This window comes from Micromys minutus (assembly GCF_963924665.1).
Source record: "Micromys minutus genome assembly, chromosome: 11".
Taxonomy (NCBI): Eukaryota; Metazoa; Chordata; class Mammalia; order Rodentia; family Muridae; genus Micromys; species Micromys minutus.
This window is the reverse complement of record NC_137980.1, coordinates 55,916,565-55,942,188: the sequence shown is the minus strand read 5'-3', so window position 1 is coordinate 55,942,188 and position 25,624 is coordinate 55,916,565. Positions and strand designations below refer to the sequence as shown.

Below are 25,624 nucleotides of genomic sequence, written 5' to 3'. Positions count from 1 at the left end.
GTAGGGAAGGCCTTCGAAGTAAGGGGAGGGTGCAGAGCCAGGCTCACTTTCACAGCGCCATCATTTTATTCAGTGCCATGAATTACTCAGTTCCCCTATCTACAGAAACACAATTCCAGGAACCCATGGAGAAGATATGGGAATCTCCCCTAGCTCCTCACCTGGGTATGCTCTGAAGTAGGCATCTATGAACCTCTGGTGGTCACCATAGATGGTCCTTGCCATGCCTGGCCAAGCTTGGGAAATACACAGGGCCCCAGAGACATCGCCACCCTCTACAACATTGCCCTAAAAAGGGAGGGAGACATTCATGAGAGACCTGGCCAGCTCTGGGAGAAAGGCAACAAACTGACTATCAGTTTGACCTGAGGCAGAAAACAGGAAGCACTGAATAGAACTGTCCAGAGGTGCCCTCCTGACAAAGTCTGATGAGGGTCATTAGAAGTGCTGTTTAAGAAGGGGCTGCAGGGCATGTGTGAGGACCTGGCCTTTACTCCAAGGACTAGACCCTGCATCTTAGCAAGGGACAGAACTTAGGAGAGTGGGAAGCTTGCCAGATGAGGAACAAGGCATTATGTGCAGGGACAACCTCTGCAAGACCCCTCACACCTTCTCATCCATGAGTGCAGGGACGATGCCAAAAAATGGCCTCATGGCCATGCCTGGGAGGATCTCTGCCCCATCTTCCGAGGGCCGTGGTGCAATGCAGATGCCTCCAGTTTCTGCAGGAAGGATGAAAAAACACCAATTGACTTGGGAGCTAGGGACAGATATATTCCACAGCAGGCCCACCTAGGCTTGGTCTCCTCCAGTGCAGGCACAGAGTCCTGGGCTCTGCATTCAGCAATTGGATATGGACACTATCCTCTTTCTGATGGGCCCTCACTGGGTTGGGCTTAGGTTTGAAATAGGGAAAGGTGAAAAGCCACCTACTTGTACAGGAAGATAAAAGAAATAAACTGCTGGAGGTTAAGACCAATGAATAGTGAAGCCTGTGTGGTCATTTCTCCGGCACCAGAACCAATCCGAGTGGATGGCAGTGTTTCATGAGGCACCTTGTGAAAAGTTATTTGTCCCTGTCTTTCAGCACAGACCCGAGATGTTATTTGAACCTGTCTCATGCTGGCTACTTGCAACATAAGTCTTTTCAACAGCTGTGTTACTGTGTAGTGGTGGCCTCTTCCCCTGAACATCCCAAGAAGTCAGATATTTTATTTTAAAAAGGACAAATCAAAACAAAAATGCCACGGGGCAGGGGGGTGCGTCTTCCTTCTCTTGCAAACAGACATGTCTTCTTCTGAAGTGTCTGTTCAGAAAGGGGTGGTGCTGAGACAGAAAACTGTTGAGCATGCATGAGGCCCTGGGCTGAGATCCAGCACTGCACCAAGATTAAAAAGGAAGGAAGCAGGCAAGGAGAGGGCTTCTGCCTGCAAAGGAGGATGAGCCCTGAGGACTTGTTGGGCCACTGGCCCTAATTTGTCACCTCAGTTGCCCCTCACTCTGGAGCTCACACAGAGCCCATAAGACACATAAACCGAGACTCAGGAGGGCATTACCTGTCCCTTAGAGCAGCCAGGCTGTACCTCTGAATCTTCTCCTATGCAACTGCTTGCTGAAGGGACATGGGCACCAGGAGCAGCTTCACAGTCACTTTTGAGAGCACGAACCCTACCTCCAGTCCTAGGTCAGTCCTCAGGGACACTCACCTGTCTGCCACCAAGTATCCACCAGTGTGCATCTGCCATCTCCCACCACTTTGTGGAGCCACTCCCAGGCCTCATGGTTGATAGGCTCTCCCACTGAAACCACACAAAAGCAAGAAGAACAGTAACAGGCTTCAGAAGAACCAGAAACAAAAAGGACTCAATTATTAGGGAGAACAGCTCAGTGATCTTCCTGAAGGCTACACCAAAGGACCTGGAGAGGTCCGTGTTCCCGTCCCCCAGTCATCAGAGTAATGCATGTCATCATGACTACATGTACTCTGACAGCTCGAAAAGAAAAAAAAATTCCAAACTGTGGGGAAACAGGATACTACCGCCCATAGTACAGGACTTCATCTGGTACCAAGTTTCTGAGGAGCAAATGTGGTACATTTGCCGTAATATTTAAGAGAGCATGCATTTCATACAACTATTTTGGACAACTGTCAGGGGCAGAATCTGTTAAAGCTAAAGAACTGTGAGTAGATGTCTGACAAGGAATGGACGTGTGCCCAGATGGACCCATGCCAGGCTTGCTCATTACTGCCTGAAAGAGACTGCCTCTAAGGGCAGAATGGGTAAGCCATAGATTATCTATGCAGGGGAACGCCATACAGCTATGAAAATAAGCAAGCTTCTGCTATCCGAGACAACAGATTCTACAGCCCCTCCCACGTGAAGCTCAGAACACAACAAGGCGCACTGAGAGAACTCCTACAATGAAGCACAGGGGTTGCCGGAGAGAGCCTTCCATATCCTGCTCTGCCTTCTTGTCTACATTCTTCTAGAGTTGATCTAGGCAGTGGTCGCCTGTGTTATGTATGAAAGAAAGCCTTTATCAACCTGGCCCCTTGGCATCTGTACGTTTGACTAGCTCTCAGGCCTCTAGAAAGAGGTGTTCTGCCTAGCATTCTGTACCTGACTTCGAAGTATCTGTTAGGTAAGTTCCCAGGGCTCGCACACAACCTTTGCTCATCAGTTTAGAGCAGATGCTACTGAAACAGTGGAGTGCCCCCACCCCACCCTGTTTAGTATGACTACCCAGTTTAACATTGCCTAGCAAAGCCCCAGGGCCATGCTAAGCCACTCGGCGCTGTGCTCACCTGACCCCAGTGTGCGCAGGGAAGAACGGTCATACTTTTTTACCCAGGCATCCCCATACTTCAGCAGCAGCCGGACAGCTGTCGGGGCACCATAGAACTGGTTGATCTTTAATCTCTGCACTGTCTCCCAGTAACGACCTACAAGAGTCACAGTCAGCCAGATAGCCCACCAAGCATGACCTATTTTACACATGCAAACCAAGCTCAGAGTTTTGAGGGCCGGGTCTGTGTACATGATCATAGGAAGGGAGCCCATACCATCCTTGAAGAAAAGGGTCCCAGAGAACTCCCTGGTTACGAGGTGGCATGCAGAAACTTCTACACCCAACCTTGGTTGACAGCATCATGTGAAGTGTTCCACGTGAGCTAGCCAGGGATCAGTTTCAGATGTTACTGCTGCAAGTTTTTTAAAGTGGCATGGAACTTGGATCGGTAGTTATTAAACGGTCCCTAACATAAAGACTCGGTTTCCCTTGGTAACAGCGTAGCTACTGGTATTTGTGCATCCATGTGCTCAGAGAACACACACCTAATACTCAGAAGCTCCACAGATCACACCATTCCATGAAGCCATTCTTAAACAATGCTCCTCTGTCCCTGCTATCTCCCCATTAAGCTTCCTTGAGTGTGGCTGAGGGAGGCAAGAGACAGCAAAGAAAAAGTTTCCACCCCAGCTTGGTGGCATGTCAGGGCAAGAGCCAGTAACAATCTGACTAGATTCAAGGAAATATTTGGGGAAACTGTATTACGTGAGAGAAACACAGAAAGACAGCAGGATAGGGTATGTCCTTAAAGTGATGGAATTTAACAAGGGTGGCTGCAAGTTATGAGTAATGGGACTAAGGAGGGTGGGAAAGGTGGATGACTGGCCCAGGTTTTGAGGAAAAGCCACATGTAGAGAACTGGAGTTGCCCTAGATACGACATGGAAGATGCTGAAGCAATGGCTCTCAGCAGGTAGCTTCCAATATAGGGACAGGAAACATGAAATGGCAGTTTTGAGATGAGACTGCTCCTGGTCCAACTCCCTCTAATCTTTCTGCATGTGACAGTAGGCTCCAGTTCATCTAGCAGGGCTCAAAGCCTAACATCTCCAGTGTTCACTTAGCATCCAGTCAATGGGACTCAAGAACTGCCTCCTTGCCACATACAAGCCTGTAACTTTTTCCTCCAACCTTGAGATCCCTACCCTACTGCTTAGACCCGGCCTCACCAGAGTTCTTGGTCCTCACCAGCATCGGGGTAAACCGGGGTGCTCTCAAAAAGGACTGTGGTAGCTCCATTGCAGAGGGGTCCATACACCACATAGCTGTGTCCTGTGATCCAACCGATGTCAGCCACACAGCCAAAAACATCACCTGGCTGATAGTCAAACACGAGCTGTGGATACAGAAGAGGACCCTCAAGAACTTGTCTTCCCCGAGTCACCCTTTTCCCACCCACCATTAAGACACAGTCATTTGCACAGCATTCTTTAATCGTGAAGCCACCACATCTGTCAGCAGTAAGGTGAGTGATGCCTGCAGAAGTTTTTCACAGAGCCCAACAGAAGACAGAGCCACAAACACAGAGAGCGACCGTGTGGCCATTGCAGGTGCCCAACTGTACATGGTACATGAGCCCAGGGAATGATGGCGAGCCAAATACTGCTGAGCTACAGAGTGAAGTTTGCTCTGGAGTTCATCTGTGAGCTAAAGACAGCCCATGTCCTGAGACAGGTATGCACTGGTGGTGCCATTTCAACTCAGTATGCAATTAAGGTGTGACAACTTGAAGTGGGAATGTGCTTGACAGTAGAGCACAGTCTTGTCATGCACAAAGCCCTAAATTTAGTCCATAGCATCAAGAGAACAAAGAAAAACATCTGCATATTTCTGAACTACCTTATACCACTGTTTAAAAAAATTCTAAAATTGTAAACATGCTAAGAATCAAATGCAAGCACCTACTGAACACCATCACCTCTGTAAGCATGCAAGGGACACCTGCTTCCCTCGCTGAAGGCACATCTTAGGATCCTGTTGACCATTTGAAGAAAACAAAGTCTAAGAACCCAGTGACAAATGACTGACAAAAGACAAAGTCTAAGAAAAATCAAGAGATAAAATGGAGCCCACAAGGTAAAGAATGAATCCAGATATCGTGGTAAGCAAACATGCCTATGTCTAGGGATGTGCTTTGGGGTGAACCTTGAAAGAAACATGGGTCAGTAATATATCACATTATGAAAGCTGGGGCTGTAGAAAGATATTTGTCCTTTCTGCAAAACTAGTAAACAGTCTACTTCTTCATCAAAGTGGTATCATCTTATAGTCATTTACTGAAACACAGATTGGAATGTGGTAGGATTTGTGTATTTTGTAAAGAGAGCTTCGCTGAGTCTCGTGACACACGCCTTTAGAAACTTGCACCTAGAAGGCAGAGGAAGACAAGGTTCTGTGTGTTTGAGGTCACTCTGATCTACATAGCAAGTCCCAGGATGGCCAAGAGTACATGGTAAGACACTGCCTCAAAAATAAATACCTTTAATCTTTGGTTAGGACATCCCCCAGTTCCTACTACCTCAGATCAGAAACATTTTCTCTAGGAGTCAGTAGTTTGCGAAAGCAGCTGCACAAAAGGTCGTGAGCAACTAGGTCCTTGCAGAGCCGTGTCTCCAGGCCAGAAAGGACACTCCGGAGGAGGAAGGCACTTTCACTGTTCTGGGGAATCAGAATGCTTTAATCTTAGAACCCCCAAGCACTCAAAAGTTAAACAACTGTATATGTACTTCAGATCCAAATTGTCTGTCCCCATATTTCCTTATAGGAACCCTGGGCTTGTGTGCAGGGTTTCTCCAAAAGGCCCATGAGTCAGGAAGGTCTATGACTCTACTACATATCTCACTGCGACTCACACCTCCATCACCCTTCACAGTCAACCATCCTCTTCTCTAACAATCTCAATACCATCAGCATGCACCCACGTGCACGGGAGCTCCTATAAACACATGATCACATGCCTGTGGGTAAATATGCTCATTTGTATGCATCCACATGCACCTATACACATGTAAACATTCCCCCAAGTGAACACATACATGAATATTAAAACATGTACACTTGAACCAAGGACCCTGGCCCAGACTGTCGTCTGAGCACAGGGAAGTCCCAGCGTGGACATCTTTAACATCTTCCACTGAGGACACAGACATGGCAGCCTCAGCATCAGCACAAGCTAAACCAGCCACATCGGAGCAGAGCTGGGATCGCCTAGATGGAAACAAGACTTTTACTCTAACACATTTCACTATGTGCCATGGCCACACACAGAGTGTGCTATGGAGCTGCCTGGGTTTTTGGAAACACCCCAGGATTTCTTATAGCTCAAAGCCTAAGTGTGATACCTAGCACAGAAAAAGCTTCCAACACCAAATGAGCAGAAAGACATACATCTGTCATGCCATTCCTACTTGTTTTTAATCTTAACCACAGAGGTCTCTATTCTCGATGCTGATATTGATATATATGTGTGTGTGTCAATTATTGAAAAATAGGCTTCTTGCCCTATCTCTGTACCTTATGGTAGTTTGAGTAAGAATGGCTCCCATGAGCCCATATATTTGAATGTGTAGTCATAAGGGAGTGGTGCTAGTTGAGAAGGATTAAGAAGTGTGGCCTCATTGGAGTAGGTATAGCCCTGTTAGAGAAAGTGTGTCATTTGGGGTGAGCTTGGAGATTTCAAAAAGCCCACACCAGATGCAGCATATAGTCTCATCTATCTATTTTCTTTTTTTCTATCTACCTATTTATCTATCTATATCTTGCTTATGATCTCTCTGTCTCTCTCTGTCTCAGTCTCTCTGTCTCTTTGGATCAAGATGTAAAGCTCTTAACTACTTCTCCAGTGCCATGCACGCTCCCTGCTATGATGATAATGAACTAGCCTCTGAAACTATGAACACACACTTGAGTATATGTATATGTATGTGTATGTGTACATGTATATGTATGTGTATATGCATGTGTACATGTATATGTATATATGAGTTGCCTTCGTCATGGTGTCTCTTCACAGTCATAGAACATCAGCTAAGATAGAAATTGGTACCAGAGACTGGGACACTGCTATGACACGCCTGACCATGCTGTTTGTTGGAGAAATATTAAAGACTTTGGGACTAGGAAAACAGTTGAATGCTTTAAGCAGACTTTAATGGGACATTCTAGAAGGAGCATGGAAGGCATTGCTGAGAGTTATTTGAACTGTAGGGGCCCAGTTCAAGAAGTTTCAGAAGGGAAGAATATTAGTAAGTGGCCTAGTGACCATTCTTGTGATATTTTGGTAAAAAGTGGCTGCTTTCAACCCTTGTCTACCTGATGCTAAATTGAAAACTTGCTTTGGCAGAGGAGATTTCAAGACTGCCTTGTATTGACTCTGTTGTGTGGCTATTAATCACTCTTATATAGATGTATTATAAAAAGGGAAATTAGAAAAGCATGATTTTGAGGAGAAAAAGCACCAAGAAAGGTGAAGTTCAAGCCGAGTCCTGTGCTCAAGGAGATAAAAAGCTTAAAGAAAAGCCTGATGCTAAATGGAATAAACAGAGTGATAACCTCAGGGCAAGACCCCTCCCAGATAAGCTTCCAACTTGTGAAAGCAGCAAAGAGAACCATCAGCAACAAAAAGCAGACACAAATGTAATTAAAAGAAGAGGCAAAGTCCCAGCTTCACAGAGCAGCAGAATTTGGCAGCTGCAGCCACCCACAATACACTGGCTTTAGTGTCAAGGATACAAGAAAGGGGTTGGGGAATCTCCCCCCAACTAAGGAAAACTTCTGAGGCCAGGAACGTGGCAGGGGCTTCCCTGAATAAAGGCCCAGAGAGGCCATCACATGAAGCTGTGAAAGTGAAGCCAAGATTGTGTTAGAGGCCCCTAGGTGTTGAAGTCACCACTGAATACTACCAAAGAGATCTGCTAACAAGGAGTGGAACCAGCCCAAGAGAGAGAAGTGTGTTGTAGTCATCAATCCTGAAAGGAATTGGAGATCTGAAAAGCACTTTGACATCAGACATAGAGATGCAGAATTTGGAATTTGCCCTGCTGGGATTCAGTTTTCATCCAGTATCTCCTTGCTATACTCCCTTTTCCCAGTTTTGGAATGATAATTATATTCTATGCTATTGTATTTCAAAGTATATCATCTACTCTTTTATTTTGATTATGATGAAGAGAAAGCCGTGAGTTTCAGAGACTTTGGATTTGAAGACAGACTGTGATAGATTATGGAGACTTTTGAAGTTGGACTGAATATATTTTTTTATTATCATATGACTACAAGCCTGTGGGGACCAGGGAGTGAAACGTGGTAATCTGAATAAGAATCACCCCCATAGGCTCAGGTTTCAAAAGCCCATGACAGGTCCTGTCTCCCCCCATCCCCCACCTACAGATCTGGATGAAGAGCTCTCAGCTACTTCCCAGCACCATATCTGCCTGCATGCCATTAAGATAATTATAGACTGTACTCTGAAATTGTAAGCCAAGCACCCAATTAAATGTCCTCTTTTCTAAGAGTTGCCTTGGTTATGGTGTCTGTTCACAGCAGCAGAGCACTGATGAAGACGCCAGCCAAGGTTTTTCTGGGACTCAAGGCTCTCTCTGGAAGACTGGCTAGAACTCTGGCCTCATGATAGAAGAGACCAAGCCAAGGAGCGTTGCTAGTAGCCAGAAAAAAATATTTGCAGGCCTCTAAACAATTAGTACTACTCATTTCAAAAGTAAAATTAAAAACACTTTTTATAAAGAAATTCGAATTAGTGAGTGGAAATTACAGTGGACCACCCTTTAGGCCCATTAAATGACAGATCATCCTTTTATTCCAATATAGAAAGCAAGTGTTGATGGGTAGAAGACCATGATTTAACATGGGACCCTGGTTGTCCCAGAGAGTAGCTGACACTTCCCGGGTAGGACTGAGTTTCTAGGTTCCATTGGTGGGCTGGATGCTCTATTCCTAAAGCTGAACTCAGCTACTGTTCTTACACTTGTTTGTTTTGATTTTTGTGTTTGTGGTGTGTGCCGTGTGTGTGCCGTGTGTGTGTGTGTGTGTGTGTGTGTGTGTGTGTGTGTGTGTGTGTGTGTGTGTTTCAGCTTTTGTTAAAAAGAGAGTTGGTTGGTTAGGGAGGGTAGGTAAGATCTGAGAGGAGTTGGGGAAGGAAGAAACATAATCAAACTATATTGTATGAAAAACATTAAATAAAATAAAGATGCACTAAAACAACTCAACCAAACAAAAAAGTAAAAGTCAGAAAAGATGAACTATGACCTTCTGAGTGGAAGAAAATAAATACTTAATATGTAATAGTGAACCTATTCATCCTTATACCAAGACAGGGTGAAAATGTAACTTTTATTTTCCTGTAGTAATTGTCTCAGAGGATTACTGCCTCCATCTGATAACCTAGGCCTAGTCCTGGAAGATTCCAGCCTCCATACAATCTTATCGAGGCCGAGAACGTGTTCAGCCTCTGAGACTCGCTGCTGAATAAGCTCTCTTCTTTCTAGTTCTTTCTGATCTCTGGCTGGTTGGTCAACTCAAACTCCTCTCCAAGCTGACTGATTCAATCTGGCTTCTCTCATCTTCTCCTAAATTGCGCTGCTTGGCCTCAAACTAACTGACAATCTATTCTAATCCGGCTCCTTCTCATTCTCTGGCTCATTCTGTCTTCACCCGTGTCCAGCTTGTTCTCCCTCTGCAACCTGTCTCTGTATAACTGGCTTGGTAAGCTGCCTGCTTCTCCTTTTTCTCTGCGACGTTCTCTCTTAAAAAGCCTCTTTTCCTCTCTCTTCTCGTGAGAGTTGGGCACATCCTATTCTGTCTAATCTTTCTCTGATTTGTCACCTTGTCTGTTACTCAGACATTATTTTCAAATATGGTCCTTCCTTCTACAAACTACTTTTACCTTCATAGGGATTAAAAGTGTATATACTAAGGCCATGTCTCTAAGGGCTGAGACACATCGTTACTAGAAACAGGTTTTTCCAGTAAACTTTGGGGTTCACAAGATGATCAAATATTCTGCAATGGGGTTGGGTTTTGTTTGTTTGTTTGTTTGTTTTTCTACAATCCTAGAGATGGAAGCCATGGCCTTGTACATGGTAAGCATGCTTTCTACCACCCCAGTCCTAGAAAGTTTCTACAGTTTATATCCTTTCCTTTTATAATGCAGTTGTAAGATATATGTGTAAGGAATGTATGAAGTCTGCAAGGGAGCTAGCAAGGGCTCCATCCCCACATCCTGGAAGAAGGAGTTGGAGCAGAGCAGAGGGCCTGCTGGGCCACAGCAGACCCAGATGCACTCCAGCGTAGCTCCCTTTTACACACACCTGCTCTCTAGTGTGCCATAATTCACAGCAGCCTGCTCACGAGCATGCAACAAGCAAACATCTGCACCACCAGCCTGTGGCTGCAGAAATTCTAGCCATCGCTGTGGTTTTGTGCCAGAGGCATAGCAGGAGGCACCCTCCACCCTTCTCCCCTGGGTTCCTACCTTGTGCGTCGTGGCCGCATACAGTAGGTAGCCTGCCTGTGTATGAACGAGCCCCTTGGGCGTCCCGGTGCTCCCAGAGGTATAAAGCATGAAGAGCATGTCTTCACTGCTCATGGTCTCAGGGGTACACACAGGGGCCTCATTAGCCATCTCCTGGAAGGGACAGAAGTACATCACCAGACCAAGGCACTTAGCCTCTCCCACCCACTAAGGCCCTGGACACTACCACTCTCCTAGCTGAAGTCAGAATTCCCAACGCTACACTCTCTGTCAATCCCAAACACAAAGACGAAAAGGTAAAGTGCGGCTGGTTGTACAGCCTGACCTTCGGGCTCATACTTAGCATATGCAAAACTATGGGCTCCGTTCCCCTGCTGGGACAGAGAAGGCAGGTGGAGCAGCAGTTAGAGGAGGGACCCCCTAAGAAATCTAACAATTCTCAGACCCAGGCGATCTACTAATAATCTCTCCTCACCCTGTACACCAGACGAGGCAAACCCACCTGCTCAAGGGGGATGTCCAGATTCCCCATGTGAACCTTGGTGTCCGTCCTGTGAGCCACCAGGACCTGCTGGACTGTTGGGCAGTTCTTCACAGCTTCATCCACTATTTTCTTCAGCTCCACCACACGACCTCCCCGGAGCCCTTGGTTAAAGGTGATAACAACCTTGCACTTGGCTAAGGGATACAACACAGACATCTGATCAGTGTAGACCGTCACAGCCCGACCTGACTTGTAGCTGTGTATTCCAGGCCTAAGAGTGTGGCAGAGTAAGCCCAATCAAGTAAAAGAAGAAGCAACAGAAAAAAGCAAGGGTCTGCTTGCTGTGGAAGCTCGGGTGTCACATAGAAGTAAGTGCCCCATCTTTGCCCAGCTCTGAAGAGTGAGAACAACATAAAGACAGTTTCCCAGCCAGGCTTTCCCCTTCTCACCTGCCCCTGGAGCTTTCCCCAGGTGAGGGAAGGATGCATTGTCTATTGTATCACCTTGGCAGAAAAACACCAAGAAATAAAGACCAACTTTCAAGGTTTTCAAATAGCCATCCCTGCCAATGACTGTAGGCCAAGGTCCTTTGGTGTCCAGAGAATAGAACCACTGTCTCCAAGAGGGTGCCAAGACTTGTGGCCAAGACTTGCTTTCATGGGAGCACTCCCCCTGTCTTCATGAGAGCACTCACCTGTCACATCCATTTTCTTCAAGGACCTAGGCAGGCTTTGTTCAAATTCTCCCTGAAAATCCAAACTTCTACAGCCAAGCTAACTGAGGCCCAGGGAAGAATGTGATCGGAGCCACAGTACTGAGGGACTGCCTTTCACACTACCTCAAAGGGATAAACCAGCAGGATCCCATTACTGACTAACTTCATTCAGCCTGTCCATACGTAAGAGTCCAGAGTAAACTGTCGTAGTGAGACTCCTGTAAGGGCTTCCACATCCCTGAGTGTTGTGCTTGGAATTTCAAGTGTCTTCCACATGTCCCCAAACTGGTTGTGACGTTTCTAGAGGCTCAGGAAATTTCAGGAGGTAGGATCTGGGGCATGTGGTTGAAGGCTGCATTCTACTCTCTCTCTCTCTCCCTCTCCCCCTCTCTGCTTTCTGTCTGCTATGGGGTAAGCAGCCTCTGTTTAATGGTCCCATTACTGTAATATTTCCCCCTCACTGTGGGCACATAATCGATAGAGCCAAACAAAATGGAGTGAACCCTCTGAAACCCTAGTCCCAAATAAAATCTTCCTCACTTAATTTGTTTTTATGAGGTATTCGGTTACAATGATATAAATATAATGAGAACACCAGGGTCTTCAATCTCTGTTTAAGGGCCTATCCCACATCCAGGATCAAAGTGCTAGGAAGTTACCCTAACTGTCTTCACCCAGCAGTGCTCAAGATACAGAGTGTAAGGCAGTAATGCATACGGTTACTCTCAGATCTGACACATGGGTCATACATTGTGGAAACTCTGGAGTCCAGTGTGGACTCCTCTTCCCAGATCTATGGCCCACCATCAGTGGTACTTCCCAGGATTACCTCCCAGATGACTGAAGACAGGTTCTCCTTATGGACAATCATGAAGAATAGCTGCAGAAGCCCTCCTGACCCTTATAACCAGCCAATCTCTGCACACCCACACTGTGCAGAGGTCCTTTGATCCTGGGAGCTTCCCCAGCACCCAGCTACCAAATAACCATACACTGTATCCAGTTAGGGTCAGATATGATTCATCATCTCAGAGAATCTTAGCAGACATTAGCCACCATGGTCACTGGAGCAGGAGAGGAAGGAGTAACCTGCTAAATGCTACAGCATCAACTCTTTCAGAAAACGCTGGCTTTCCTAAGCTGTGTGATTTTGGGTAAATTACTTAATTCTCTGTGTCTATTTCCTAATTTAAAGGAAATAGTAGTCAAGTGTTTTGGCACACATCTTTGATGCCAGACATGGGAGAGAAAGGCAGGCTGATCCCTGAAAGTTAAAGCTAGGCTGGTCTACATAGTGAGTTACAAGATAGTCAGAGCTACATAGTAAGACAAAAAAAAAAAAATGGCAAAAAGGGAAGGGGGAACAACAGTTACCTTTTCATAAAGAAAAGACCAGGACTGGACTGGCACTGTAAATAAAGAATTGATATTCATAGAACACCTTGATCCTTGGACAATGAAGTTCTACTCACCCAGCACCAATTTTCAAAACCTTTCAAAAATGGAAGGAAGATATACTTCCAAGTTCATTTTATGAGGCCAGCATTGTTTTGATGCCAATGCCAGACAAAAACACTGAAAGAAAACTAGAGATGAATAAACATTCCTCCTGAAGAATGCTGCAGAACTCCTCAATGCCGTGCTAGTCTCAAGTCTGTGCCCCACAGCAAGTAGGATTGTCCTATAGGAAAGCAAGGGTGGTTCAGCAAGCAGAACCCAACAATATCATATACCACACTGATAGAATAAGGGAAAAAGCCTATGTTTCAACAAATGAAGAAAAGGGATTTAATGAATTCAGCATTGTTTACTCTAGAAACATAAAACAACAAGAGGAATCCAGTGAAGCATCCTCAACCTGAAAAGGGGACATCTGTGCAATGCTGACATCATACTCAGGGACATCTGTGCAATGCCCTGACATCATAACTGATATCATACTCAGACTGAAAAAACCCAAAGTGTTCCCTCTGAGATCAGGAAAAAGATGAGCACACCAGTTAACCCCACTACTAGGCAACATGGTCACAGGACTTCCAATCAGAGTCAGCCAAGAGAACTAGTCATTAAGCACAGAAAGAACCCTTTCCCTTGGCTGGCAGCACAGAGGCTGCATGATGCCTGGAGTAAAGACCACAGGACCTGATCCTCAGAAAGTTGAGGAAGCTGAAAGTCCCCGAATGGTTGGACACAGTCATGTTGACCAAACATAAAGAGCTGGCCCTGAATGATGAGAACTGGTTCTATACACCAGCTGCTTCCACAGCGCGGCACCTGGACCTCCGCAGCAGTGCAGGGACGTTGGTTCCATGACCAAGATCTATATAGGATGGCAGAGAAATGGTGTCAGACCCAGCCACTTCAGCAGAGGCTCTAAGAGTGTGGACCACCGAGTCCTCCAAGCCCTGGAGAGGCTGAAAATGGTGGAAACTGACAAAGATAGGGGCTGTAAGCTAACACCCCAGGGACAGAGAGATCTGGACAGGATCACTGGACAGGTGGTCGCCAACAAGAAGCATTAGAACAAAGAATGATGGGTTAGTAAATTGCCTCATTCATAAAAAACATTTTAAAAAGGAGAAAGGAAGAAGTAACATTATCTCTACCCACAGAAGGCATGGCTCTGTAAGTAGGGAATCCTTTGAAATCCGTTTTAAAACTATGAGGGTTAACAAATAATCAATAAGCTTTATAGGATGTAAGAAAGAATGAGAATTTCAGTTGCATTTGATGAGCAAAATGGTGTTCACCTATAATCCAAGCCCCAAAAGACTAAGGCCAGGAAATTTCAAGGCCCGTTCTAGAAGCACATTCGTATCTATGCCTGTCCATTCACCAGGGGCCTGCCCTGGTGGCACCTGTCACTTGTCTGTGCGACTTCTTACTAATGGGAAGTGAAATTAGTATGGCTGAGAGCCCAAGATCTGGGGACTCCTGAGCTCCTCCCATGCCCATCCATGCTCACCGTCATTGATCCTCCCAGCCAAGGACTCTGCACTAAAGCCAGCAAACACCACTGTGTGGATAGCTCCGATCCTGGCACAGGCCAGCATTGCTGCCACAGCCAGTGGGGACACAGGCATGTAGATGGCCACACGGTCCCCTCGCTGCACTCCATGCCTCTTCAGCGTGTTGGCCAGGCGGCATGTGGTCTCCAGAAGCTCCCTACAGCACAGGGGGGAAAAAGGCCGTTAGAGACAGGAGACTGGGGTGGGGGACTCTTCCCATTCTCCATTGTGCTGTACCCCAGTACAGGAGGAAAGAATTTACAGCGTGGCAGAAGCAGAAATGTTTTCAGTGGAAACACATCACGGGCCATGCTCTAAGGCTGTCCTCAAAGCCACTTCAGGTTCTGAGAAGTCATGTTCCTAAGACTTCTGAAAATGTTGGCTTCCAAAACAAACAAACAAACAAACAAACGAACAAAACGGCAGGCTTCTGTTTGTTTGTTTGTTTTTAAGTTCTTCTGGCAGGAGAAAAGAAGGCTTCTAGCCTTCTATATCGACAGAAGCCAAAGGCACCAAGAAACCGTCCTTCCAGTTAGGAACTTAGACCTCAGAGGGACAAGGGCCAACCTCATGAAGCCATCGTGACTGGGAAGAGAAGACAACAGAAAGATGACCACCCTGACTGTAACCCCCTGGACAGGTACAGATGACAGGTTGGACACACAAATACACACATACACACCTGCATCTACATGGTGTGAGTCCTTCAACAAGGTCACAACGTTTAGGCAGCCAATCACAAGATAACAAGCTGGGTTGGCGAGTTACCTCGGGATCCTTTCATAACCATAGCCCATGACACTGAACTCCAAGAAGTGCAGACCTATAGGTTAGGAAAGCCGCCACATTGTGGAGGCAGAAGGGAGGAAAGCAGAGACGGGACTAAGTGAGCTCCTGGTGCCCGTCAGGGCTGTTTGAACGCCTTAGCTCATTAAACATGGACATGTCAGATGGGTGCCCAGCCATTTTCCCTCTTTTCCGTACATGTTTATATTAATTTATATTCATTATTTACAATAAACATAACTAACTCAGAGAGGCCCCTTTTTCTCTGAGTTGAAGGAGGCCGCCACAGCCACATTCCTGCTCTCTGAGTTCCACTAAGATGCTCTAAATAGGCCAGAGCCAGGCCCAGGGAGGGACCCTGCTTCAAGCCCCTCAAAGCCCCTGAAAAGCATAGCTGCCTACCCACAGGGCTTCAGTCTAACCCCTACCCCATCTGAGGCAGAGTTCAAGGAGCCCTTTGTTTCTTCTAAAGCCATCCTGCAAAAGAATGCAAATGAGCCTCATGCCCATCGACCCTGTGATTGGCCCAGCAGCTGGCCACTCCCGTCCAGCTCAGTCCAGTGCCCCTTCCATCTTTTCTGCCTCAAGCTGTAAAGAGGACAAAGGTGGCATTCAATGGTATTCAGTCTGCCCTTTCCCTGAGTTAACAACTTCCAGACCCAAGCCACAGACTCTAGGGCCCAGAAACACCCCTCTCTGTTGAGGGGCCCGTCCACAGCTTAAAACACACTGCTATGCCCAGTAGTGCATAAGTAAACAGGACCCTCCCTTCAGCTCTGTTGTCACAGCACTAGAGCTTATGCCTGGGCAGTGCTGAGTGATGGAATACCATGCCTGCTGACCAGTGGTGTTAAACCTAGCCCTTACCCCGCAGCCCGGGGGCAGCAGTTTAGAGAAAAAAGAACTGTGCCCTATTTGTATAGCAAAACCTTTCTATAGCAGACACAACCCTACTATAAGTTCTGTATCAACCTCACACTTGCCAAAAGCCATACAATGTAAGTGCACCCGTACTCCATCACAGCCTGAGTCTCAGATGAGTTCCAAAAAATGAAAGAGCTGGAAAGAGAGTTCAGAGGGAGGAGAGGAAAAAGCTGTTACTTATTTCTTCATTTTTCTTTCAATCAAAGTTGTTGTTGTTGCTGGTGGTGGTGGTGGTTGATGCTATGAGATAGGACCCCATAGCCCAGGCTAACCCGAAACTCTCCAAATAGCCTAGGCTAGACTGGAACTCCTCACCACCTCCTGTCTCACCTCATATGTGTTAGAATTGCAGGTGTGCACAGTCATGTCCAGCTCAAAGCTGCTTTTCTTTTCTTATGACTATATCAAAAGCTTCTTCCCCTCCTAGTCATTCCCAGATGCTAGCCCAAGGGAGGAAGATATTGATTGGCGTGTGTTGTGTTTAGGAAACAACAAACTGAGAATGAACGATCTATCCTTTTCCCACACTGAAATTTCCATGCCTCTCTGTGTTCATAAAATAAACACTAGCAGAAAATCTCATCCTCTTTAGCGTCTGCCCCACTAGAGCACTAGGTTTGCTGAGACACAGCTTTGAGTCTTATTCATTGCCGTAAGCTCAGCATCTATAATACGGCTTAGGTCATGAGATACTCAGCAAATATTTATCAAATGGATGAGCAGAGCAGGTGAACATAAAATCAGAGCCACACAGGCCCAGGGCAATTAAGCCATACTCCCTGCAGCTCAGTGGCACAGCCTCTCTCCCCTCCAAGCTTTGGAAGGCCAACTCCATGTCCTAAGCAACCACAGAAGAACTCTGCTATGATCTCTAGGATTTAGTGCACATAGAGAAAAAAGAGTTTTAGTAAGGCAGGAAATGCGACAAGACCAATCTTCCTCTACCAGCAAGGCACAACAGGTCCTGCACCCCATCTTAAAGAAATAGCCCAGGGGAAGGCACAACAGGTCCTGCACCCCATCTTAAAGAAATAGCCCAGGGGAACAGTTACTGAACCATGAAGCCTGATTCCTTGGTGATGAAATTCACTCACTCTGCTGTTTATAACCCTCAGAAAATGGAAGCCACAGGAATGGGCTGGTTCATAAACCAAGTATGCCACCATGCAATGTTATGACCATGACTTTCAGCCAAGAGCTTTGATGAAAATATTGAGTCATCTGGGCATGCTGTCAAACGCCTTTAATCCCAGCACTTGGGAGGCAGAGGCAGGAAGATCTTTGTGAGTTCAAGGCCAGTCTGGTTTACTCCGGGACAGCCAGGGCTGTCACCCAGAGAAATCTAGTCTCAAAAAACCAGGGCAATGGGGGAGGAAGGGAGGCAGGGAGGGAGGGAATTGGAGGGGAGAGGAGTACATAGGGAGGTGAGGGGAGGGGAGGAGATGAGAGGGAAGGAGAGGAGAAGAGGGGAAGGGAGGGAAGGGGGAAGGGGAGGGGGAGAGGAGAGGAGGGGAGAGAGACAGAGAAAAACAAAAACAAAAATATTTAGAGTCACATATGAGCATGGAAGACCCCCCAAAGCTGCTATTTTCCAGTAAAAGTTCAGACAAAAGACATGCTTTCCTTGAGGTGTGTTACACTTGGTGAAGGTACTGACCTCAACCTTTATCCCTTGGAGGGATGTCTCCCTGGATACCCAGCAGTGTCTGAGCAAAGATGATCTGTTGTGGAACAATGTCCTCTGTGAATGGCAACCATTACCCTGCTAAGTGGAGCAGCTGTGAATACCTTCAGGACACTCTCAAGACCGGGCTCTGCTGTTCTCTCATAAAAGGGGACAAAATTAGACCCTCACCAGAGACTCCAGCCCTCCCTCCTGCACCACCCCTTTTCCCCAGCTGTATACAATTCTGCCCAAGATGCTCGTGATCTTGGGGGTGCTAGAAGTGTACAGAGTTTGAAAAGTAGTCACGCATGCTGAAGTGGCACTTTTCTGTGATTCGACAGTCCTCGGCAGGGGTGGGGGGGTCACCACTGCTCCTGTAACAAACCCCTCTCTCGTGCGTCTGTAAGTAACTGGTAAACTTACTACTTCACCACGCTAGCCTGGAGTAGAACCATTCTTTGTCCCTTCTTCCATGAGTAGACATATCTACCCAAGAAAAGCTAATATACAAGATCCTACACGGCTCCCCACACTTTGGAAGAAATGGCCTTATACAGGGGTCCACCACGAAGGGGACTGCAGGCCCCAACTATGACTGATGTCCCCGGCATCTTTAAAGGCATCCCATAGATGGTAGCTATCATCATTACAGAAAATGGGATGAGAGGTGAGTAAAGAGTGAATACAGACAGCTCTAAAACTGCCCCTTTTTTGTCTACACTGGGTATTGCACCCCAGGACACTTCACACATGTAAGACAATCGCTCTATCACTAACCTGCACACACAGTTAACTTTATTAAGACAGACTTTTTTACAGATAAATGTTTACACTGCTCTGTGGCTAGAAGCCAGAGCCTTGAATGTGCTAGGCAATACTCTACCACTGCCACACACCCTCAATTCTCTGATGACTCCTTAGCAGAGGCAGGTGCTCACGTGTCTCTTTCCCAGAAGGGAGAACAGAAATGCCAGTCTGTCCTATGTACGTTGCAGGATCTGATCCTCAGCTCTAGGCAAATGTGACCCAAGGGTTTGTGGAGGCCTGAAGCAGTCCCCTTGCTTTGTGGTCACTAGCCAGTACAACAGCAAGAGCAGATCTAAGAAGGTGCCTGATCAAACACAAGACAGCTGCTGCCCTTTGGGATCCAGACATTCACTGGGGCCCGAGGTTGAGAGAAGCCTAGGAGAAGGCAGACCCACCTTTTACCATTTGTACAACCATGCCACCCACCCGCTATGTGCCACCCCTCCTCCTCCAGCCACACTTGCTTCCCACTATGAGCAGAGGAAGCCTCTGCCTAGGTCATCACCTTGTAACACCTCAACCTAAAATGGCTGGTTCCTCCTCCCAAATTCTCACTTCCTCCCTGCGTTATAACAACAATAACTAACACCTCTAGTGTGACCTGTACCCAAGACCGTTCCAAAGCCTTCAGACAGAAGGACTTTTGTAACCGATTTCTGTCACTAAAACAAAATACCTGAGGTCACCTTAGTAAAAGAAAAGGTTTGTTTGGGGTTCATGATTTCATACTTAGTTATTATTTCATGATTATTTCTATTGCTCTGGACCTTAGTAGAGGCTCAGTACCTCACAGTGAGAGTATATAATGAAGTCTTTCATGTCAGGGTGACAGGGAGAGAGAGGAGAGGGGGGCACACTAAAATCCCAATATCCCCTCCAAACACATGCCCACAATGACCTAAAGACCTCCAGTAGACTTTACTTCTTGAAGGGTCTACTACCTTTTAGCACCATAGGCTGCAGACAGTGCCATCAACAAATGAGTCTGGGGGGGGGGGGGTCAGGGGTAGGAGGTGGGGTGGGGAACAACAATCAAGAATTAAAGTTCAACTGCCAAACAATCTGTGTGCTCTGAACTCTTTTTCCACACAAGGAAACAAAAGCATATGAAAGTTAAGCTGGTTTTTTCCCCTCAGAGCAAGCTTTCAAAGCCTAGTGCTTACCCAGCTCCCCTCATGAATCCTAATGTCACAATAATTTCCTTTCTTCCTAATATAAAGGGTTCCCCAAATCATGGTTTTTCCCATTTGCATATTAATGTTATTACCATTCCCCTTGAGCTAGTTTGCTTTTAAATGGTTTTAAAGAGGACTAGGCTGAGTGGAGGTAGCCTATGCTCAGCATGTGTGAGCACTGAGTTCCGTTCTCCAGTGCAGAAGTTAGGGAGGGAACCAGAGGCTCACTAGTTCAAAGGGGAAGTTGGGGACTAAAGAGATATAGCTCAGCAGTTAAAGGGGCATTCTGGTCCTGCACAGAACTCATGTCCAAGTCCCAGTGTCCACATAGGGCCATCACGCTTGTGACACCGCTTCCATAGGGGATCCAAAGCCTCTACAGTCTCTGGGCACCTCGACTCACATGTACACACATGAACAGACACACACACACACAATGCTCATTTTAAAATAAGTCTTTTTGAAAATGGGAAAGTAGTTAAAGAATGGATTAAAGTCTACCGCCTCGGGAGGTAGATTTGTTTATAGTAATAGAAGAAGAGGTACTCGGGGAGAATTATACCACCGCTCAGCAGTTTCTGCCACTGTGATTGCCCCAGCCAGGTCACATCCCCGACCAAAGCCAGCAGGCTGTCAACCAACAATAGACCCCTGCAGGACAGAAGTATCCAGTCAGACCCGAAAAAGACTGTTCTTGTCATGGACCGGTTTCCTCTTGCTAACCTGTTTATGGGGGTGGAAAGTTCTCCTTCTTCCTGGTACAAAGCACAGCTCACACATCCCAGAGGAGCCAAGTGCCAAAGCAATAAGCACTCACGAGGCTCCCACAGGCCGGAAGCCCAATGAGCTGGTGGGATCCCAGCATGGAAGCCAGCAGAAACAGCAGGGCTGGCAGAACACCTCGCCCTGGCCTGCAGGCCTGTTTACTGCTCCAAAGCCACACAGGGAGTCCTTTTCCTAGTGAGACAGAAAGTGAATGCTGCAGGTTGGTATGACTCCCGTGCCACCCGATGAAGATCACCAGTCACGCTGCACAAGTCCTTGAGGCAAAACAGAGACGCTGAGTACCCACAGAAAGTTCCAGCCTCGGCACCAGTTGGGAGGCTTTCCTGTGAGTCCACAGAGCACTGCCTTTTGACCTCTGGGGAATATTTAATCCAGCAGACCTGGTCACCAGAACGACACTCCAGCAGTCCCATCTGAGTGCTTTCCCTGCACTTGGAGCAGCTTGGGGGACATTTGACGAGGAGAAGGAAAGACAGCTCCTATGACCCTGTCGGGCAGGCAAGTGCTCAAACACAGCTTTCTTGGGAAACCAGTATGTGCTAGTGAATGCCGTGTAAATTTTATGTCCGTGGCTGATTTCAAGCCCCCAATAAGGCTCCCTAAACAGGTACTGAAAGCTGAGTATGGAATCAATGGCACAGACACTTGAAGCAAACTTGCTCTGTTGCCGCACGCAACCCCTCGAAACAGCCTGTGTCCTCCAACTTCCTTGAGAATGTCTTTAAAAATAATTTAAACTAAGCTTTTTCCCTTCATTAAAAAAAGAATAAAAAACAACAACTCGCCGGTCATGTCATAATTTCTAATTAATATCTGGGGGGTGGGAAGAGCAACTGCGTGTCTCTCGGTTCTGTCAGCTCGTGTTCCTGGCCCCATGCCTTCTCACCCTCGGCTTGGGTGACAGTGAGTTCTGTGGAATCTAAGAGGTCTGACCCACTACACTTTGGGATACAGGTTCAAAGGCAGAAAACACACTGACACAGTTCCCTTGGGTAGCCCTGTCACTTTGGTCAAGTCACAGTCTGGCTGAGAGGCTAGAGAGGCTAGTACTAGCACAGGAATGACCCTTCACCAGACCTGCCCTTTCTGCAGGCTCAAGGCTCCCTGGCGGTTTGCACAAAGCATTTCCATTTGTGTCAGTGGGAAACGCTGCTCCAACAACCTCACACAAGAGAATCATCCACTGCACCAGCCAAAGACCCAGATAGATCTCTCCAGGTTTACAATGTCTCCCAGCCCTCCGGTGCCATGAAGCCTGCTCCTACTCAACTGCCCTCGGTGCCTGCTTGTCCTCTGGACCTCTGTGGGCAGGGCACTGCATGCAAAAGGATGCTAACTGGGGTGTGGTCGGTCTGTTAATTGCTCTTCTCATTGCTGAGATCAAATATCAGAGAAGAAGCAACTCAAAGATAGAAGAGTTTGTTTGTTTGTTTGTTTTACAGTTCAAAGATTATAGTCCTAACACAGAAAGCATGAGGCAGGGGCCAGCAAAAGCTAGAGGCGTCTGCAGTCAGGAAGCAGAGAGACAGTGTGGTATACAGTGCCTGTTCTCTTTATATTCAATCAGGACCCCCAGCCTATGGAATGTGTCCTCTACCTTTGTAAGGGAGACAGGTCTCTCCACTTCTGTTAACCTAATCCACAAACTCCCTTACAGACAACCCCAGTTCTGGGTCCTGTCAAGTTGTCAACCAACACTAAACATCTCACAGGCAGGGTGTCTCTGGGCTGCAGAGCTGCCCCTGTGAAAGGCAACAGGACAGCAGACAATTTTTTTTCTATACCTCTGCAGAGACCGAGCTGAGTACAAATCTAATGATGGTTCCTCCGGCTGTATGGAGTCCCAGCTCCAGGAGCTCCCTGGGAGGCAGAGCTGCAGCCTTGACTAGTGAGCTGGGGTCACCCACACCAGCTTCTGCTCAGACACAGCGGCGGTGGAGAGACCACAGGGTACAACCTACAGGAGGAGGGTTACAGACTGGACACTAAAGAGATAAGAGACTTCAGGATAGAGGCTGGGTTGCAGAACCCTCACAGTCTGTCCTAACCATCCCAAGGCTGTACCCTAAGGCACGGCATGCTGTGCCCCCCACATAAGGACAAGGGTATGAGAGGGTAAATGTTCCTGAAGAGGAACATAGGATGCAGGGCAGGGAGAGGAGACCAGCTTCCTATTTCTAGGTCTGTCTGATCCACTAGTCTACTGTCCTAGAGGGGACCTTCCTGCCTCGGGGCCACCAGATGCCACAGCAGCATACAGCAGTCAGGCTAACTCTTAACCTATAGTCAAGAGGCTACAGAAGCAGGGAGGAAAACACAAAACAGGAACAAGGAAGTTCTCTCCACTTCAGGCTTCTCAAACATGGGTAGAAGCTACACCCCTCCCCTAAGAAAATGAGTCCTCTTTTCCTTAGTTGAAGCCTTTTCATCTCTTGCGAGATGTCTACCCCCATCTGCTCTTGCATAGCAGAAGAGAGGTCACAAAGTGGAGACCCAGCTGCAAGGGAGGTGTTTGTTTCGTGTGCTCTTCAAGTTGAACCTTGGCCAGGTGTGCCAGAAACCTCAAAAAAGCTCCATCGAAGAGGTTTCCTGAGACATAAATAAACTTTCTTAGTAGCTCAAAGATCCTTCCTTACATCTAAAGTGTAAACTTCTGAGAGCCTTCGTGTGCCCAGAAAAAGTGACAAACATATAGATCAGTATTTGTATGTAAGAAAATTCCAAACATCTTTCAGCTTCAGTGTAAGAAGCCCAGGTCCTAAGGAAAGGTTTAAAATAAGTGTATTCAAGACTGGAGAGATAGCTCAGAGGTTTGGGTTGCATACTGCTCCTGCTGAGGAACAAGGTTCATTTTTCCAGAACTCAGCTGATAACTTAGGACTAACTGCACCTCCAGTTCCTCTTGTGACTTTCATGAGCTCATGCACACATAGTGTAGATACATTATTTTCTGTCTCTTTGTCTCTCTGTGTCTCTGTCTTTGTCTCTCTGTCTCTGTCTGTCTGTCTCTCTCTCTCACACACACATACTCACACACAAACACACACACTAAATAAACCATCAGACACTCAGCACTGATCTCAGTGTGGGAGAAGAATTATTCTGCTCTGCAGATGAGAAAACTCCAGTCAGAAAGGAGACGTGTGCTTGATTACACATAGCTGGGGAGAAGTGAGACCATGGAACAGGCCCACTGAAGACCTTGGCACAAGATTACCTGTTCAGACCCCTCCAAAGGCTGTCTTCGTCTGCCTCCCAACTCAAGCCTTCCCAGAACATCCCCAAATGATGACTTCCTGTTTCCTAGCATCTCAACCCAAAGAAACCAGCCCCTTCTTGTCACATTGGAAGACACTCAGGGTAAAGGACAGAAATAGGTTCCTTGGGAAGTGGCTCCAGCTCAAGGTCCCCTCACCTCCACCCTGACTTTAGTATGTCATCATATTTTATAGGTCATCCCTGTCCAATGGATAAGGAGAGCCCGACCTCATTACCACAGTCCAGACCCCATTCTTCACTTCCCTGTGGTTGTAGAGAAATTTTAATTCAGCAACATGGCTGTTCTGTCAAGGAATTATGCTAAAGACCTTCTAGGTCTTTGTTATCTGACTGGAATGACACACATTTAATCTCTCTGGCTGGAATGGTATGCATATAAGAAAATAGCATAACGAAACCCTGTGCACTGACAAAGAAGGTCGATCTCCAGGCCTGTCATTTGGGCTCTGATTCAAAGTCAGACCTCTGCAGTGAGCCTGAGAGAAGAAATGTATTCATTCACACCTGGTGCCTTTCTCTTGAGATCATGTTTGTGGACTGCAGGACCTCAGTCAGTTCCCTGACTTATGCCCTCCCCAGCCTAGAAATCTGGGCTGAAACCCTCAAGCATATCAAGGGCCCCACCAGACAGGCAAAGCAAAGTCTCAAAACCTCATCAATCATACTATGTGCACTGGGTTTTCTCAACATGTACCAGGAATCCCTGAGGTATGCAGGGTTGAAGGGGCACTGCCCAGGTGCCATCTGCCAACCTGCCTCAAGAAGCTTATCCCATGCCCTGCCTGGTGGCTTAACTCAACCACTGTCCACAAGTGTAAAAGGGACTCAGCCTACAGCTTCCCTATGGTCACAGGACATCCAACCTGAACTCCAACCTCAAGTGCCTCAGGCAGAGTATCCCTGGAAACTACCTTTATCTGCATCATTACTCACAGCTCTGAGTTTCTGGTCACATACAAAAGGCCACGCGAAGTGGGTTATACAGGCCAGGGTGCAGAATACATGGCTCTGAAGGGCACTGGTATGTTTATTTACAGGCAAAGGTTAATGTCGCAGTAAATATTAAAAAAATATCAAAATATTATCTTTTACCGGCCCTGAGGTCTCACTCCTCAAGCCCAGTTTTTAGTTCAGAGCCACGTGCTCCTCTGGCACCTGGTCTGAGCTGTCACCAAGGCTCAACTTGTCCGCGCATCTCCCTTCCCTTGGCGGTTTTCTACCACCAGTTCTCTGCCTCTGTCCCGGGGTGTTTCTCTATCCCAAAATCCCATACAAACACAACTCTACAGCCCGGTAGCTTTTCATACAGGTTTATATATTCAACTCTCAATCCACAAACCCTCTACACAACAAGATGGCATCAAATAGACAAAGATACAAACTGCCCTTCTATATGAGATATTAGACTTGTAACATCCTTAATGTTCATAGCCTTTTAACGTCAATAAATCCCACCTGGGTCCAGTTAGTCCTTGGGAAGCTCCATGTTACCTCGACCTCTAACCTCCATCCCCTGACCTTCTTTAGCTCTCTCAGCCCTCTCTACTTCCCTCGCCCCGCCCAGTCACTGGCTTTCCTTTATTTTACTAATTAAAATGGGAAGGTTCAGTGGAAGTCACAGGACTACGCAGCCCTTCTTGGGGAAGTGGAATTAAC

The 25,624-nt window shown here is 46.9% G+C and overlaps 1 protein-coding gene across 1 annotated transcript in view; it reads right to left on the bottom strand.

Moving 5' to 3' along the window:
* Positions 1 to 25,624, bottom strand: part of ACSS1 (acyl-CoA synthetase short chain family member 1) — a 46,659-nt gene that overhangs the window by 7,411 nt on the left and 13,624 nt on the right. The window contains exons 3-10 of the mRNA XM_080925419.1: positions 14,503 to 14,702; positions 10,841 to 11,016; positions 10,339 to 10,491; positions 4,038 to 4,185; positions 2,807 to 2,944; positions 1,707 to 1,799; positions 610 to 722; positions 162 to 288 (exon numbers count right to left, since the gene is read on the bottom strand). Of these exons, the coding sequence (XP_080781545.1) occupies positions 162 to 288; positions 610 to 722; positions 1,707 to 1,799; positions 2,807 to 2,944; positions 4,038 to 4,185; positions 10,339 to 10,491; positions 10,841 to 11,016; positions 14,503 to 14,702 (1,148 nt within the window). The remainder of the gene's footprint in view (positions 1 to 161; positions 289 to 609; positions 723 to 1,706; positions 1,800 to 2,806; positions 2,945 to 4,037; positions 4,186 to 10,338; positions 10,492 to 10,840; positions 11,017 to 14,502; positions 14,703 to 25,624) is intronic.